At 41.4% G+C, this 18877-nt stretch overlaps 1 protein-coding gene across 1 annotated transcript in view; it reads right to left on the reverse strand.

The window, feature by feature from the left end:
• Positions 1 to 2058: 2058 nt before the first annotated feature.
• The window catches only part of nrg3b (neuregulin 3b), a 231790-nt gene continuing 214971 nt past the window's right edge, over positions 2059 to 18877 (reverse strand). The window contains exons 7-9 of the mRNA XM_085415293.1: positions 14991 to 15100; positions 6352 to 6534; positions 2059 to 3262 (exon numbers count right to left, since the gene is read on the reverse strand). Coding sequence (XP_085271419.1) covers positions 2521 to 3262; positions 6352 to 6534; positions 14991 to 15100 — 1035 coding nt within the window. The 3' untranslated portion in view covers positions 2059 to 2520. The remainder of the gene's footprint in view (positions 3263 to 6351; positions 6535 to 14990; positions 15101 to 18877) is intronic.

Consider the following 18877-nt stretch of genomic DNA (forward strand, 5'->3'; position numbering starts at 1 on the left):
AGTGCTGTACAATCTACCTTGCCAGCAGTCATTGCAAACCTGAAAGGGAGGAAAGTGAGATATAGTGAATTTGACGTAAATGAGGCATAAATAAAGAATTGCGTTCAGCTTGTATGCTGCCGTGCTTCATTTCCAACCACAAACCTCATGGCCATTGTTAGAATTCATCACTGTGGAAGGAGGTCTTCTTTTGTGCTCATAGCCTATGGATACGGCCCAAGGTTTATCATAGGAAATAATGAATAATGAGTATAATTCTGCACTCAGTGAGAACATGGAAAATCTTTGAAGAACTCTTATCATTCACAGTATCTGAGTCACCTTTTTCTTCACATACACAATCGTTCCATTACCAAAGCTTTCCCCATTATCCTCGGCTCAATTTACATATTTTTTTGTGAGATCCATTATGGAAAACCTGCGTGCACACACATGCACAAGTAAAAAACACCAACCAAAAAACAGTAAATTTTAGATTTAAAGGGAAAGGTACCATTCATCACCACGGAAACTTTGTATGTTGATACGGCAATCAATACTCCTATACCACTCTCTATATTTTGAAGTTTCGTGGTTGTGGCTCCAACTATAACACACTGGCAAGTTCACCAGTCATCTCTTTCATTTTAACATCATAGGGTATGAAGGTGTTTGGTTATATGCCTCAGAGGTAAAGGGCTGTGGTAATATTGATATGGTTCAGCACTTGTAGCAAGAGCAGTAGTAGCAGCTTAGCTGTGCTCTGAAGTTTATAGTTTAGTTTGTGTTTTGCCATGTTTGTTACCCCCAATGCTCTTTTTATCTGTGTTTTGTCTTTTGCTCTTCCTGTTTAAGGGCAGTTCTTCCTCCCCGCATTTGCCAAGTGCTTGCTAAAAGTGTGATTGTTGGATTGTGTACTAACAAAACACCTTTATCATATTAAGAAGGCCTTTATTGTTAACCAGTGAGCTACATAAATAGAATTTCACTGAACCAAACCAGAATCTTTATACACTTATTAAGTTTGATTTCTAGTCCCAAAAGCTCCCATGGTTTGCAAAAACAAATCAGTTCCAATAAAATGATAAAATATTACGTTTAACATTTGAAAAAGAGGAGTTAGCTCACTAGTTTTTGTCTGAAGGTGATGCACGATACTGTTCTGACTTCAGTATTTAAAAAAACTGATCCATTGGGTTGGTCATCATTTTGTTACTGTGTGGTTTGAATTACTCGCTATGCCAAAGTTGTAATCTTAAGCTAACACTGAAATCTTTTCTGAAGCATTCAAGTATTTGTTGTCTTGGACACTGTGAGCCCAAAGGCTGTAGAGTTTTAAAAAGATGTGTCGCACATCTGTAAGAGGGCTTTCCTCTGTTAAATAAAACAAAGGATTGCAACACGTTAAAAAGCCAACAGCTTAAACAAGTGAAGTAGGAGCTTGGAACCAGCAAAAGCTTGATATATTATCATTCGACAAGCGGATTACTGAACATACAGTACCTAAACCAACTTGACCCTTCCATTGTGAAGGACGGATAATCCCTCACAAAACACTTAGTGACAGCCCTGTGACAGTCTATCCACAGGCCCAGCTATAGTTTTTGCTTATTTAATGGCAATATATAAATAAGTTCATTAAAACGGGCTCCCAAGTTAACAACTACAAACTTTAAAAACAACAGCAAGTGTTGCCATTTTTAGTCTGGCAAAATCCCATCAGCAAGAGACCAGAAGGCTGCACGATGGCTTACTAAAGCAGCCAAACATGGTGCACTGCTTTACTTATAAAGAATCTTGTTTTTGGTGCTTCCTGCATTTTCTGGTGATACCCTGTTTATTTTCAACTACCTGCTTATTTGCAACTACAGTTTCACATACAGTAGAAAGTGCAGCAAAGAGAACTCGTATGTTTGAAATCTGATGTATTTCCAACAAATGCAACGATCTCCTGACAGCTTTGTCGTTACTTGTAATCGTTCGACTCGACTTCGATATTTGTCCAGATTTATTTCAGAATGCCGATTAAGTCACGAAAATGGATTAAGATGAATAAAGCCCATAATTAACACTGTTATCTTAGTCTTTATTTTGTCACAATTGTATGTCAAATATATATATGTCTATATGACATATATTATATGACATATATAATTTCATTTCTTTACAATAGAGAAACAACATAGAGATAACACACTATTTTGGTTTCTAAGTAGAAGCTCCTTGTAATAGTGGAATTTTTTTCAATACACTGTTTAAGTCAAGCTCCCACTCAAGTCATGGTTTTGTTTTCCTTTTGAGTCACATTTATTCACAATGTGTGTTTGTTTGTCTCTTTTCCTTTTGTAATTCGATGTCTTTTGTGTCAATATTTTCCCCCCCTCGGGAATTCAATCTGTTCGTGTTCTTTCGAAAACTGATGGCCATCTGTTATTGGTCCATGTGGCCACACAGATGGTCCCACCTGCTAGCCATACTGAGCCACCAGCAAAGGTATACATTTATTGGAAACGGTGTCTTCTCTTTACAGAGTTAATCCAATCAGCTCGCAGAGGGCTTGGCATAAGTGTTTCCAATTCCTCTGCAGATGGGTCCTTTGGTGGCCAAGTCTGCTCCTCCGTACACAAGAGATGTCTGACCTTGGCAATGTCCCCGGGTTCCTCTTTGGCCTGCTGCCTTCCATCCTCTGGTCCCGCTGCCTGTGTGCAGAACTCTGGGGGAATACTGGACACTTTTCCCCTCTGACTCCCGTGCCGTCTTCTCAAGAGTGTTTGTGCCACCGTGGTGGATCTCACTGTGAGACCCAGACCTTTTCATGGGGCTGCAAAGGCTTTTCTGTTTTAACTCCTGCGCGAGTTCCACTGTAATTTCAAAGGAGCAGGGTGTTTGAGGAGAGCCGAGATTCTTCTCCAACCCCAGGAGAGAAGCGGCGGCGGCGGGGGGGCTAACGCTGCTGGGCATGACACTGGTCGCCAGCACGACGCTTTCAGGGGGAGAGGGAGGATTGCTAACGGGAAGGCCCGTCTTTCCAGCCAGCACGGGGTGCCACTTGAAGAGCCCCGCTTGGTTCCGGTCACTCGTGACCGGGTGGCCGGCCTCAAGGTCACACGTTTGGAGCGAAGGGATGATGGGCACAGATCGGGTGCGGAGGGAGGGTGGCAGGAAGGTCGTACCTTTATCGAGGCGGGTGCAGGGAACCTCAGTCCATCCTTTCCTGGCTGTGAAGTGAGAGAGTGAGGTCCTGCTCAGGAGGGCGCCGACCCTTCTGCCGGCAGAATCACACCTTTGGGCAAAGAGAAAAGGATGGAAATGTCAGGGTGAGGAAGTCATTTATAATTTGACCTTTTCATCTTAGACACTTTCCTAATTTTAAATGAATAGAAAAGCCCGAGCAATAGAGAATATGAAGTTACCTTCCATATTTAGAACACCAAGATGACATTCGTTGTGTTTTAGAAAGATGCCAGTCTGTCAAGGCTTCACCGTATCATTTCACACCGGCACAAAAATATCTTGTACCAAACAAAATGATCACTATTTAGGTATTGTTGTTTCATAATCTACATGTAATTATGTATAATCCTTGGCATGAGCGGCGTCTACTGTTGCTGCATGAATGTTTAACTGAGAAATCCCTCTGCTCATCACAGCCTTATCAGAGATTTAAGGCTTTAGCAGTACAGCAGGTGGATTCCTGACCCGCCCTGTGTGACTGTTGTATGTAGAAACAATACACGGCTTCACACGGCTTCTAATTTCATTTTATTGTAGTTTTCACACAGCAAGCAACTAATCAGATGGGCCCACGATGTAACATTAAGCAGGGTTGAACGGGGGAGTAAGTCTCAGCAGGTGCATTTGCATGATGATGCATCCTCCTTCAAACGTAGAGAGCGGAAGCAGATAAGCTTGAAAGGCATTATCGTCGGCCATGACAGTAACACGGCAGAGAGGGGAAACTTATCTGGAGTCAAGTGGGCAAGTTTGTGTATGTTTGTTAAAGTTGTTACTGAAGCCTCGACTCCCATTTAGAATCGCATCCAGTGTTATTGTCAACCTTGAAAGATTGTTGGCAGCGTAACCAAGTTTAAAAAATTGAATTACCACCCCACCCTCCTCCCCCACCCTTGGTATTAGAAGGGCAAAAGCAAGCTGGAGGTAAATCCGACAGATCAAAACAAAACCTAAAAATAACTCCAATAGCAAATTTGCTTTCAATTCCTCCGCTAACCGTGATGGGTAAATATGTTTTGACACCAGATGATGAAACTGACAATACTCTGTGGGGATTTGTTGTCACAAAACGGAAAACGTAGAAGAGTGCTCTCGCGTCTGTTTGTGGTTCTCGCCTCTTTATTAGCACTTTCCACCGCGCCGGACTCGGTGCCTCCATCTTTACTTCTCGGCTCAGTCCTCCTCCTCCTTTCCTCACTTTCCCCTCTCGCGTTCTCTCACTCTCCTTTCCACCTCCCGTCTCTCATTTCCAGAGATGAGAGGGTGTATCCATGGCAACACGGGAGACATGGGGGCTGGAGGAGGAGGAGGAGGAGGAGGAGAGGGCTGTAAGCTTGGTGTTGCGTGGCTTGTAAGTCGAGAAATAGGTCATTTCAACCACCAGAAGGCCAGCGAAAGCCATATTTGAGTGATGGATGTGTGGGGGAATTATCAGTGGCTAATGAGATCTAAATTGTTACTACACAAATGCAATTTTATCCCCAAGAAGATGACAAGCCCTCCTATTTCAGCTCCTCTCCTAAACATTTGACAAAGCGCGGCAGATTTAATTGCCTATAGCTTTACAGATTTCACCGTTGTGAAAAAGAATTCTCGTCAGCTTCTTTATTAGTGTGTTTCGTTACTCCTTATAAGTGCGAGCGTGCATGTTTGTGAGTGTGTGTGTGTTTAGAGGGAAACTGCTCCTGAAGGATCTTTCTGCACAACCATTTGAAAGAATTGCTGAGCTCCGTGGAGCTTTGTTTAAAAATGTAAATTATGGAAATAGGTCACATAAAGAGTTTGGCAGCTTGCAGTGTAACTTACTGTAATGCTCAATCAGGTTGGCATGCTAATAGGAACATTGCTAGGCACTTTAAAGTGTGTGAAATGCACAGGGGACACTGCTGCTTTAATGACAGACGTTTCTGTTAACAGTGCTATTGCTCAAGTTCCACACAGTGACAGCAAATTAGGCTGCTTCTGAGTCATATGCTAAACAGGACTGTCTTACGCAGGATTAAGATGCTCTTGTCTGCATCTGTAAATAAAACCTACACTTATTTAATGTTTACAGTGTTTTGAAGGAGAAATGCCAGTGGAGCTGCTTGACATTATGCATCAATGCACCGAGGAATACAAGCACCTCAGTGATAAATATTTTCCGTCTTTGGTGGTCGTTACGCAACAATCAGCCTGAAAAAAGGGCAAAAGAAAAGTTATAACTAATGCGAAAAGCTTTGTTTTAACATAAAAAAATCAGTATGTCAGAGAGGATTTCACATCACATCACATTTTAGCAAGCGTGACCAGTCTGTACTTTTTAAATGTGTTTTAAGTCTGCAGACTAGGCTGTGCCAAAAGTCCCTCTCGCTTCGAATGCCTCCTGAAACAGCACCAGTAGCTGCGCTTCGCTCGGGATGGCCGTCAAAATAGGCCAGCTCGCTTCACTCGACATCAGCGGGAGCATGGGGGCAATTCAAGATGTGCAAAAGCCTGGAAGTAATCCATTTCAACATGTAGCCTGTTCTAAGAGGCCGCAGTCATCTAATGTACTTTATACTCAGCTTGTAAATTACAGAAATTTAATCATTTTGTTGATATGTGAACTATGATGCTTCCCATGCTTGATCATTAGCCAAAATCAAACCGTTTTGGATAGCTAGAAATTCGTGTGAACCCGTGCATCATTTGGTAATTAGCTTTGGCACAGCCGTTGTATTTTTAACCCTGTTAAAACATGCAGATAAAACAAATTTTCATTCACAGCAGCAGCCCAGTGGCAGCGAGGATTACACACATCTTTCCCAGCACCATGATACTGTTGCGCTTTTGGGATCAAGTGTGTTCTCCAAATTAATTGTGACAGTCCCAGCTGAAAGAGGAGGGGGGTAGGGGGGGCACTGCAGATCTCATTTATTTCCCTGGATCACATTTCATAGGCTGGTTCACGGATTTGAACTGAGAGTCTTCCAGTCATAAACTCATTTCTCCCTAAATTATCCCTCTGCCACTCCGACTTAACCTTAGTTAGTCCAGAGGTCTGTATCACTGAACCGGCTATTTGACCTCGGCGTGGAGGGAGGCGAAGAGAATTTCCTCTTTGCTGGCTCAAACAAACATGACAAAACTAATAACGAGACAAAGAAATAGTTTCACCTTCTTATGGACTCCATGTCCGATGACTCATCCTCCTGCAAGTGTTTGTAGACATGCCCCGCCACTCTGGATCCGTCAATAAGATTTGTGGGTATTTTGTGTTTCCCTCTGGAAATGGGTGGAGTCCTGAAGTAATTAGTCTCTCTCCGTTGTAGGGCTGGGCTGAGTGAGAGCGAACTACTCCTGAAACCAGACAGCATGCAAAAGAGATGGGTCAAAATCATTAGGTAAAGACCGTTCACTAATTCATCTGTTGTATCAGCTATAGATGTCCTTTCTAGGGTTTCATGATGTAAAAATGGTCTGGAGTAAATCGACCTTTGTGCTTGAGACTTGAAAGGGGAAAAAACAAAATCCAATCCCACCTTCAATTGACTCGACGCGGAAATTACCCTGGTATCGAAGCTTATGAGACAGATGAATCAGATACACGTGAAAGGAATCGTAAGTTATCAATAAGCAATACAATTTACATAAGAATGGAATCATTTCCATTCATCCATCCATTTTCATCTGCTTATCTAATTCAGGCTGAAAGGCTCGGTACACGGCAGACAGGTTGCCAGTCTATCTCAGGGCTAATGCAGACAGACAGACAAACATCCAACCTCACATTCGCACCTATGGCCAATTTAAAATCACCAATTAACCTAACATGCTTTGGATTGTGGGAGGAATCCGGAGCACCCAGAGAGAACCCACGCAGGCACAGAGATAACATGCAAACTCCACACTCTTCCCACCCCCGCAAGAGAGGAGGGAAGGAACTATGGGAGAAATCTCAAGCTGTGCCTTAAAGGGAAACGCGAATGCGCTTGAAACGCCACCCCCCTCCAAAAAATATCTTTAGTGTAAATGTTTTAATTTCAAGATTAGTATGCATTCCCTACGCTTTCTTTTTTTCACTCCCTTCTACCTGTTGAAAAGGGGGCTTAGATTAATTCACATTCACAAAGTGCACATGTAGCATAGAAAGATGGTTTTCATGCCAAGCATTCGTTCATTCATTCTTGGAATTGGCTCACCTACGAAGAATGCAGCTGTTTTTTCATATTACAAAAATACACCCGTGCTTTCCCTGCAATATGTGCTGTGAAAAGGTCTAATCCCAAGGAAAATGTGGAGGTTAGCAGTGTGATGATGCTCTGTTTTTGTTGCCTGTGAATGTAAAGATGCAGGACTAGTTTCTCCCTGGGTTTTATTGAACAAATCTCACAGAGATTTTGCCTCGAACCAGGTGCCGGAGAAGAGGCTGTGTACTTACTGCGGTGCATTCTAGGAGAGGTGTGTTACACTATTAAACACATACTTTTTCATGTACTTTGAGGGCTGCATTAGAATTAAAAGATTAATATAAAAAGTTTTTTACATACATGCTTAAATGAAAAACCCTTTGCTGCTTGAGAGGAAACAGTGCAAAAGTCTTGAGTCTCTCCTGGTTTTTAATGTCAATATTTTAAGTTGGTATTTGGTACGACCACCTTTATTCTTCAACACAGCAATAGGGAAGCCTTCTTTGAGTAACCTCACCTATCGTTATGAGCTTTGGTTAGTGACTGAAAGAACTAGATCGCGGATACATGCGGCGGGAATGAGCTTTCTCCAAAGGGTGGCTGGCCTCACCCTTAGAGACAGGGTGAGGAGTTAGGCCATCCGGGAGGGGCTCAGAGTAGAGCCGCTGCTCCTCCACATCGAAAAGAGACAGTTGAGGTGGTTCAGGCATCTGACAAGGATGCCTCCTGGGCGCATCTTGAGTGAGGTGTTCTGGGCATATCCCACCTCTGGGCAGACCCAGGACATGCTGGAGAGATTATATCACTCGGCTGGCCTGGGACCGCCTTGGTGTTCCCCCGGATACGCTGGAGGAGGTGGCTGGGGAGAGGCCAGTCTGGGCTTCTCTGCTTATCCTGTGGCCCCTGCGAGCTTCACCCGGAAGAAAATGGATGGATGGATTCATGGACCGAACATTCAACATTTTAAACAATCATTTTTGAATTAACATCTGTGTTTACACATTTTATTGTCAGTGATGGATGCTGGAAGCTGGGAATCACCAAGAAGACAATGTCACTCCTACTTGTAGAATTTGATTATTTCCATAATTTTTGATTTAGCCATTCAACGCAAATTACAGGATAATTTACAGTTTTAATGTTACATTTTAAAGTGTCATTTTGATCCAAAGAGCCATGCACTAGCATGGTTAAGCAAGTGCTAACATGCTAACGAAGTTTCCATACAGACCTTTATCGTCCAGAACATATAGAAAACACTACTTTAGTGTTTTCTTTCTGTGAACTTCAAATAAATGCCATGTATTGTTAGGGGTTATCCTGCACCTTGAAAATGACCTCTAGCTTACATACTGATATTCTACTGCTGTTAATGATAGAAGCAGCTGCCTTTAGAGACTGAGCTTCCTGTTTAGGCACACAGTTTTTAAATTGGTCTGTGGGCAGTAGGTGGTCTGCCTCAAAGCAGATCCCTGGATGTCTGCAGTAACGAAGCAATGGTATTAAATCCAAGGTACACCGAGCCATAATGCAATCTGATGTGTGAGCACATCATGCAAAGACAAACAGCTCCCAATGAATATGTAATCACAAAATACACTCAATTATTTTGATGTTATTATGAATTTCTTTAAGACACCGTGGCTACCCTGATCGTTGCTTACCAGCAAATCCTCTGTGATCAATATGTCAGTTGATTGTGCTAGTTAATCTGAACCACTGAAAAGAGCTGAAACATATTATTATTGTCGTGTAAATAACTTTTTTTTGTATTGAACCATTAAACAAAAATCAGCACCACACGCTCTCACAGCTTGATTTTGGCTCTTGAATAATTTGGCGCAGCACAAAAATAGCTTGTGTATGAAGTGCTGCATTGTTTGATTCTTCTTGTTATTGAAATAGTAATCAAGATGTTCAAACTTTAGGATTTTCTTGCCAGTCATTAAACTGAACTCCCTGATTCCTTTTCTTTCATGCAGTCCAGTGGATGACTGCTTAATAATTGATAAACCACTGGAACACTGAAAAAAACAACAACAAAAAAACGCTCTGCTACAGTAATTTGCTGATGTCCGTGGCTGTGGAACAAAAAGCATACACAATGTTGGCTCTAGTGTTTGCTGGCTTTTATATCGACTGATGTTGTAAAAAGTTGATATGAATACAGCTAAATATTGTCCGTTTTGTTGGCTATTAGCGTGCTGATTTTTTTTTAATTAGGATTAACTGGAAAAAACATGAAAACATGATTTTTTTGGGGCTGTTGTAATTACTGAATGATAAAAGTTGAACCTTTTAAAACGGAAAGGCAGCTGCTTATCTCCACAATTCAACAAGACTGTGCAACCCCCTGATGTTAAATGGGTAAGCCTGGTTGGTAGGGTAATCCAGTACTTATTTAAACCACTTCCTCCCTCTGTTAATGCCTTTACCGGACATATCGCAGAGAGAGAGAAACGGCAGGAAAACAGAGGGGGATGGCATGTGACAAAGAACCTGAGGTGAGTTAAAAAAAATGGAAAAAGTATGCCACATTTTCAGAGTAAACACCATTTTCTACTAAACCAGCAGGAAACACCCACATAGCACTTCTGATATTCACTATGGATACTGATTATGTCCCCTACTCAACATGTACAAGCCACACGTGGCGGCTTTCAGCACATTGATTAGGCTTCTTACTACAATTTTCTCATAATACCATCATGACAAAGGAATCATTGTAATCAACTGAATTTAAGTGAAAACAGCAATTGACTTGTGTCAGCAGGAGTCCACTGTTTTCATCAAAGCAACTCGTACATATTACCGCATTCAATAGGACACGCAAGTGCGAAGTTACGAATCGAAATGATTTTTGCCCTCTAAACATTTGATGAACGATGGTTGCCTTGAGCTTTTTTTCTGCAATCAACAGGCGTGTAGTTCATTTAACTGCAGGAGCAGAAGAGCAGGAAAAACAAGCTCAATACATCCTTTGTCAAATATTATATCAGGTGAACAAAATAAAGATTTAATTGCTTTTGGCGCTGATGTGCTAGATAACACATGGCACAAGGTTTTAAGTTCATATTTAACCAGCATTGTAATGCCAATTATTCTTGGCTGAATGACTTAAATCATGGAAATCAGGGCTGAAAAATCTCAGTTCTGGAGTCAGAAATTCCCAGCTGCCATCAAAGGCAGCATACCCACGAATAGGCTGAGTATGACAGGGCAATATGGGCAAAAATATTTATCACGATATATAAATTGAAAATTTGCGATAACGATATAACTGATGATATAATTAACACGAGACAAAATAATTTACAACTCTGCAACTTTATTAGTGCAAAAAAACAAAACCAAAAAACCTATCAATGTATTTTCACTTAAACAAGCAGCTGTTTTTTAATGCAAATTCCTTGCTGACAGTTTAACCATTTCCAGTGAAAATTGGCCGACATATCCTCAGCATAACCATGTATAATATCCACAAAACTTAAAAAGAGGTTATACAAACACAATACGTTGAAGCACAGTACGTATCACTCCGCGAGGCTCCTGCCTACGATACCTGTAATGCTCCGACAATCCATCAAGCGGTGCGGCTTCATAGCTTATCAAAGTCATACTAAAACATTTTTTGACAGATTTTCGAGCGCCGTGTATCACATAAAATCGGTTCAAGGTCAGTAAGCACAACCAGAATTCATACACCGGATTATAAGGGGCACTGTCGCTTTTTCAGAAAATCAAAGGATTTTAAGTGTGCCGTATTTTCTGAAAAACACGGTAATAACGACGGCCTACTTGCATGCTCTACCAAAAATTGTGCTTTGGTGTGTATCTGACGGACGAAAGCTAAACCAATTCCACACCACTGAGGTTGCAGCATTTTTACAAACCAATTCTGGTTCATCCGTTTCATTCAACGATCCGTTTTTGCCCTTCTCATTCTGCAATGGTAGTCCTCAAAGGATTAATTCTACTTAAGTTGATTTACCTTACAAGAGATCTGGATTCACACGAGATTCATAATCACCAGAGAATCCATCTTACTAAGTTTGTCAACTACTGCATGCAATCAAAGGCGCACTGAAGTCGGTGAAATGGGAGTCCTATGAGGAACTATGGGGTGTATAAGGTCAACTAAAGGTCTGGTTTACCTTTAATAATGGATCTTATATGTAATCACCTAACAAAGTATTTGTTAAGTATCTTTAGGAGTCCTTTATATGCATATTTTCTTTAAGAAATCTTGCTAGCTTTCAAAGCTTTCAAGGTCTTCCGAATCTGTTGTTTTCTTCCCCTCATTGATGTTCCTTGGTTGTCCTGTGGCTTGTTGATCTGCTGTTTGCGTTTAGTCCATGGTGGGGCTATTGCGCAGATGGTTCAGTCAATCACCTGTCTTTTTTGAAGAAGACTGTCCTAACTATTTTTCACAGAGAAGCTCTCTGCAACAAACCATGTTTCAAAAATGTTGATAAGATCTTCTGGATTTTCCACTAGTGCAAACGTTGGATGATATTTATGGGTTTTAAACAAATATCTTCTATTGCAGACATTTCCATTGACTGCAAGGCAAGATATTGCTAATGCCTTTGGTGATGTGTATTAAAGGATAACGTTTGCTTGTGCAAAACAACAAATCCTGTCAGCCTTAAATGTGCTTAATGCTAATTACAGAAGGTTCAGACGCACTAACGTATTAATGCTAAGTTGGTTAAAGATTACGTTACAGCTGTTTTAGAATCGTATTGTGACATTTAACAAAATCTCAGCTCAACAGAGGCAATCTGCATTACAAGTGAATCAGTTTGCATATAATCCAGCCTAATTATAAACCAATGAGACACAGGTAACCATTTTCAGCAGTATTGATAGGCCATATTGACACATGTTTATGGTGCAGTTCTCCTGATAGCTCACGTTGTGGTCCACTTTCAGGTCAATAGCTGAAAGCATCTCAACATCATCCATCACAGTCTAGTTCTCCCCTGCCTCGGCCTACTTTGAGAGCAAGCTGAACAGATGATTGACTGTCAGCTGCCCTTCATGAGGCACCTGCACGACACTGCGGAGAATAAAACACCAGAGGGAGATGGTACCATCCCCGCAGCCACATATGACAACCTTTTTTTTGTAAAAAACTTTCCTCTTTGACACAGCACTGGTCCATTAAAACAGAATAACTGCTGCCACAGTGGGGCTTTCACTAAAGGTGGCATCGCAGTCAGCCACACATAAAAAAAAACCTTCCTCGGTATATAGAGACAAGCTCGCCATTCACCGTTTTCTACCCTAACATAGGCTCTTTTAATCTCTGTACATTCTGTATTCTGTGCTTTTGATGCAGAATATGGAAAATCCATCACGCTAAACCAAAAATAATGAGGGTTTAAATAAATATGTTAAAACTTATGCACAACAGTTGTGTTTAAAAGTATTGAGTCACCCCGATTTCTTTCTATTTCTCTTTTAATGAGCCAGATTTTCTTGTAATTTTATGAAAGTGGTGGTTTTTTTGTCTAGCCACAACACTGACCTATAAATTCATTCAAGCATAAAAAAGGCACCTGACTCAAGGGGTGAATCAGCATTTTGTCCACACATAACAACTTGGCAAAAAACTATTTGCAGCTAGTTGCAAAAATAGATAATTTGCTTCCCTTTCTTTTGTTGAATCTATGGAAAATGTGAACGCTAATGCAGTTTGACAAGTCATAAAACAGTATTAGAACTATTTAACCAGTATAAATGGAGGAGATCCAGAACATTGAGTGTCTACAACCATCTTTAAAACATGGTGGAGGCTCTGTGGTGGTTTGGGGCTAAATTTCAGCCAGTGGCGTTGCCGATCTTGTCAAAACTGATTGAAAAATAATTACATTTCAATCCAGCGTGTAATACCATCTGGAAAGCATCTGATTGGAAACGGCTTTATATTTTAGCATGAAAATGATTCAAAACATATTCCCAGTGAAGTTCAAGTATACCTGAAAAGAAAGAGCACACAATGGAGCACTATCAGTCATAGACTGATCTGGCCAGAGCCCAGACCTCAATAATACTGCAGCAGTGGGAACATCTTGACAGAGAACAGAACAAAAGGCAGCCAACATCCAAAGAAGAGCTTTGAATTTCCTTCAACAAGCCTGGAGAACTATTTTTGAAGACTCCTGAAAGAAGCTAGAAAGCCTTGCGTTTGCCTGTTTGTGCTTCATTTCCATGCATGTTTGCAAGTTTTAATCACTGCAATTATGTACCATTTCCCACGCAAAAATACAAAGAAAAGGGTGGCTCAAGACTTTTGCACAGTGCTATATCTTGCATTGTAACATAATGTGCAGCTCCAACACTGTTATTCAGATTTGGTACCAATCATCTCAGGTAACAGGCAACAAGTATGAGGATCAACAATCCGTGTAATAGCTTCTAAGGAAAATAAACTTCTTTGAAAAGATGGCAGGCTTACATGTCGTGTGACTGAATAGCATTAACTGTCAAAGTGTGCCTGCATCCATATCATCAAAGCAAATGAAACGTCTCTGTAAACAGCTCAGATGAGGCCATTGTAGCGCGGCCTATATCCACATCCCTGTGTTCTTCTGAGGATTGGAAACTGCAGCATTTGGTACTGAGTGCTGTGATCACAAAGCAACCCTGCTTGCGATATCCCTCGTAGCAAAAAGCAAAAACGCTGTTCATTTCCTTGAATCTTCTGTCATTTGAAGGATGGCATAAAAATTGGGCTGAGTCAGTGTTTAACTCTGGACATTAAATTCACTTCTCCTTGGAGGAGTGTTATTAGACTGTGCAGACTGTGACAGCACTGAGCAGCTCCTTCAGTGGGAGACTGCGGCACCCACGGTGTGGGACGGAGAGATTTCGCAGGTCTTTCCTCCCCACTGCTGTCAGACTCCACAACAAAGACTTTAACTGAACAAACACACACATCCACACATGTGCAATAACACTAAGTGCAATAATCTTTTCTGGCATCGTTGTATTTTTACTCAGTTGTATATAGCATTCGTATTCTATTTTTATCTTATTGTATATTTTTATTCTATTTTATTCTACTGTATATAGTATATTATTTTATTCTATTCTGTACAGCTGTGTACTGTATTTATTCTTATTGTATTCTAATTTTTGCGTCATAACTTTTGCACTGTCCACTTCCTGCTGTGACAAAACAAATTTCCCACGTGTGGGACTAATAAAGGTTATCTTATCTTATCTTATCTTATTATGTTCGCTCCTATCTGCGTTCAACTAGTCATTTCAGGAGATGCCCGAGGACACATTTAATTACTTTGAACAATTTACTTGAATGCCATGTAAATAAAGACGTCTCCATCCTCAACTAGCTTGACAGCCTCTACTCTGTTTTTTCTTTTTTATGTCATGCTCGCTGAACCAATAATCATACAATAAAATGCACGCAGATATAAGATCTAACCTCTATGTGTATGTGATCTGTTTTCTTTTGTTAGCGGCCTCGACGATATACATATTACACTACATGGGATGATTAAATTTTTCACCTCACTGCCCCTTATGGCTCAAACATGCTGACTCAGCCCCAGATATGAAACAGGGCAGGAAAAAAAAAAGAGCATGTCATAATTGTACCTGAAGCGTTTCCCTTTAGACAGTGCTTTGCTGAGAATAGGTGGAGCTACTGTTGATGCCCCTGGTGCCACTTTGCCGCCCTTAACAGACGATCCGTGAGAAGTGCAACTCTGCAAGAAATAAAGAAAGTTGCGCAGGCAGTTAGTGAAACTCAGATACTCAATTAGTTATACTCAGCAAAAGACCCGGAAATGTAGCTAGATTCCACTGCTGTAACGATTAAAATGAAAAACAAAATGTCCAATGTAAGTAGCTATGTAAGTACACAGAAGTGAAGCTTAGGATATAACACATAAGGCTGATAATTCTCTATGAGTTTAGCAGCAATCCCCAGTCAGGTCGAGCGTGTTCTCTCGCTGATGTATCCCCGGTTAGTCAGGCAGAGCGTCTTTAATTGCATTTTACATTTTAAAGCGGCAGATTAGGAGGGGACACTTTGTGAATAAACTCCACACTGGCCCTCACAGCACTCCTGATTCACTCAAGAATTAATCCAACACAAGATTACATTAATGGTTTCCTAAAGAAATTGCCCTCTCAATTCTTTCCCTTTATTCTTATCAAAATTAACACTATTATCTTACAACAGGCTGCAGTCAGAGCTCTGGCACAGTGACCGTGAACGCCCCGAGACCCCCTCTGTGAAACACTAAGTCATGAGATAATTCTGTCATTCCAGTTACAGCTCTCTCTCTCTTTCGCTGTCTGATTGTACATCACTAAAGCAATTGCATGTGACTTAGTGCTGGGTTCACGGTTCTCATGAATGATAAGCCTCTTTTTTTCCCCATACACCGTTTGGCTCCCAGAAGAAGCTGTTACCGCTGCTCACTAGTTGTGCAAGAAAATAGTATCATTTGGCCACCCTCTCATATACCTTGCGGGGGGAGAACACCTCACTTTGTGAAACAATTGCCATGGCAAAGCTTCCTGGGGGAAGATATCTATGTCAGGGGATAAAATAAATAGCTGTTGGCAGTCTGCCATGCCATTCAGGTCTGCCACTGGCAGACAGTGGCGTAGCCCATTGGCGTAACCCAGTTTGCTTGTTCCCTCCCATCACAATTTTGCCTTGTTTCATGCCACTTGTGAACCTTGGATAAACACAGCGCAATGTTCACACACAAGGAAAATACAAGAGAAGGAGAGAGTGACAGGAAAAAACCCTCCCCCATCAATATGTTGACTATAGGGCTGCCACAAACGATTATTTTGATAGTCGACTAGACACCGATTATTTATGCGATTAGTCGACTAATCAGATCATCATCCACTGGACGTAAAACTACAGCTTATTGCACCAGCAGCATCTGCTCTTATATAACTATCATTAGCTTACAGCTTTAAGCTTTTAAGGTGCTAACTAAAAATAAAGACAAGATGATAGTTTATTCAATTTTAATGAAATTTGCAGATTGTTTCGGTAAAGTTTAATAAACTCCTTGCTATCTAAAATATAACAGGACACCGGAGTATATTCTCCAGCATCTCACACTTCTGATAATCAGCTGTCTGCTTGACGTTTATTCAGCTGTGTAAAAACTATAACTTTAATCTCAGCCAAACCGATTTACTCAGGAACAAATAAAATACTAAAAAAAAGCCAAACAATAACATTTTTAATTTATCTAAGTGACTCATATATATTTAACCTGAGTCGCGAAAGACGGCGGTGGGTTTGAAAACAATTTGCCGGGAGTCCGGTGTTCTCACGGCGCTAGTGACCTAGCCCCCGGCTAGCTATCGAGCTAGTGGGTAACAGACGTCTCTGAAAACGTCGGAGCGCTTTTGAAAATATGTGGTGTCCTGATAAACTGAGCAGATATTTGAGGTTTACACAGCTACATTCTCGCCTGAAAATATGTTAAACGTTTATTTTGTGACCCAGAAAGAATAATAAGAGTAATATTAACACTAACTAGCTACCGCCATTGTTGGAAACTAAGCTGGGCCGCGCTATGAATTCTGGGACACAGCTGCTTCTTCTTCTTCGGGGTTTAACGGCAGCTGGCATCCTTGTACATGCTGTGCTGCCATCTTCTGTTTCAGTCCGTTATTACACTCTTAAATCCTGCTATTATTCCTGCGTCTTTTGCGATCTTACAAAGCTTCAAACGACACGTCGACTATTAAATCAGTCGTCGACGATTTTGATAGTCGACGTAATCGTGACTAGTCGACAAATCGTGGCAGCCCTAGTTGACTATCACCTTCATATTAAGAAGTAAAGCAAACCTATGCATTCAGAGCAGCCATAATCCCCCTTGTATTACGATCAAATCACAGGTCCTGAACTGTTAGGGTTGCCAACCGTCCCTTAAAAAACGGAATCGTCCCGTATTTAGAAACAAAAGTACACGTCCCGTATTGAGCTAATAAGGGACGCACTTTGTCCCGTAATACAGTGAGAATCAAAAGTAGTCTATAAATGTTTATGGAATTAACGCTTTGTTTGAAAACATAATTCCCAGCCCCTCTCCTGCTTTGTGACCAATGAGCTGACAGCACACTTATGACAATTCAGATTACCGCTCATCTCATTGGTCGAGGAAAGGTCGCTTGCGGAGAAAATACCGGAAGACAACAGATGACCACAACAAGAAGCATGGCCAACAGGGAAACAAACGCCGATACTGCGGTGCAAGTCTCGGACGACAGTACACCTAAAGCTGGGCAAACACTGTGCGATTTTTTCAGTCACGTTATTCAGCTCCTGCTCAAACTGCACGATTGACTCGCAGGGGTTAGAAGTTGGTAGGTCACGATGCAGGTCTCACACTATACCACCCGATGCTCTGATGCAACCCGAGTGCTCACACTGTGCGTCCATAACATGAAGGTTATAACAGAAAATCTGTCGCTTTGTCTTTCACTCACACAGACACACAAACCACCACCATCAACTTTGCTAAATTGCTAATGAAAAACATTGATCAGGCAGCTGTGAATGAGCAGCAGTGTAAATCCAACTATTTTCACGGTTGTTGTGGTCGTGATAATTTTGTGATGCCACATCGAAAAGGCTCGGATGAGCTTTCCAAAGTTCTACAAGTTGTGCCTCCATCGCTTGTGTCCAGATCACACGCTGCACAGCCGTGCTGCTCCGTCTTTTTCACCGAGGTTTACGTGTTTGCGCGTGAGCAGTGTGAGCGGCTGACGAGCGATTGATGATCGGGAGCTGCTCGAGGTGTTAATCGCTTCTCGTTACCCCACGTATACTACACGATGCACGATGAAGGCCAAAATCGGGCCGATCACCAAATCAGTCGCACGACTCAAAAATCGTCTCAAAATGGACCAAAGATCGCACAGTGTGAGCCCAGCATTAGAGCAGCAATGTTTGTTCGCTCAGAGAAAGAAAAAAAGGCTGCAAAAGCACAGGGAGGAATGGGAAAAGGGAAACACCTGGCTGGAAAAGGTCACCATAACACCTATAAAGCGCACTGCACTGTGTGCCGGCGCACTTTTTCCATAGGCATGCTTCTAATGGTGGGCACATGAAGAACATGAGGGGCGTGAAAGCTCGGGGAACCCTTAACCAATTTCTTGTCCACCAGGCCACGGCAGAAGCAGATATGGTATGTAAACACTGGTTTGTTTTTTTAAACCCTCTGGTTAAGGTTAATATGGGCATGTGCAGTGAATATCAGCGCTATGTGGCCAGAAGTGTGATAATATAATTTATTTTGTGTAATAAACAACTCCAAGGATAGATGATTACAACAAATAGATCACTAATACATAAAAGTAATACATAGATGAATAATGATGATGAGTTAAGATGCGTAATCATGGGAACAAGTGGGTTTACAAACAGGAGCAGCTGATTAGCTTTAGAAAAGCTGAAATAATAACTCAACTGAAGCCAATTGTACTAAATGCACTAA

Source organism: Rhamphochromis longiceps, linkage group LG8, assembly GCF_057381845.1.
Source record: "Rhamphochromis longiceps isolate RC_006_pf linkage group LG8, R_longiceps_female_GT1.1, whole genome shotgun sequence".
NCBI classification, from domain to species: Eukaryota; Metazoa; Chordata; class Actinopteri; order Cichliformes; family Cichlidae; genus Rhamphochromis; species Rhamphochromis longiceps.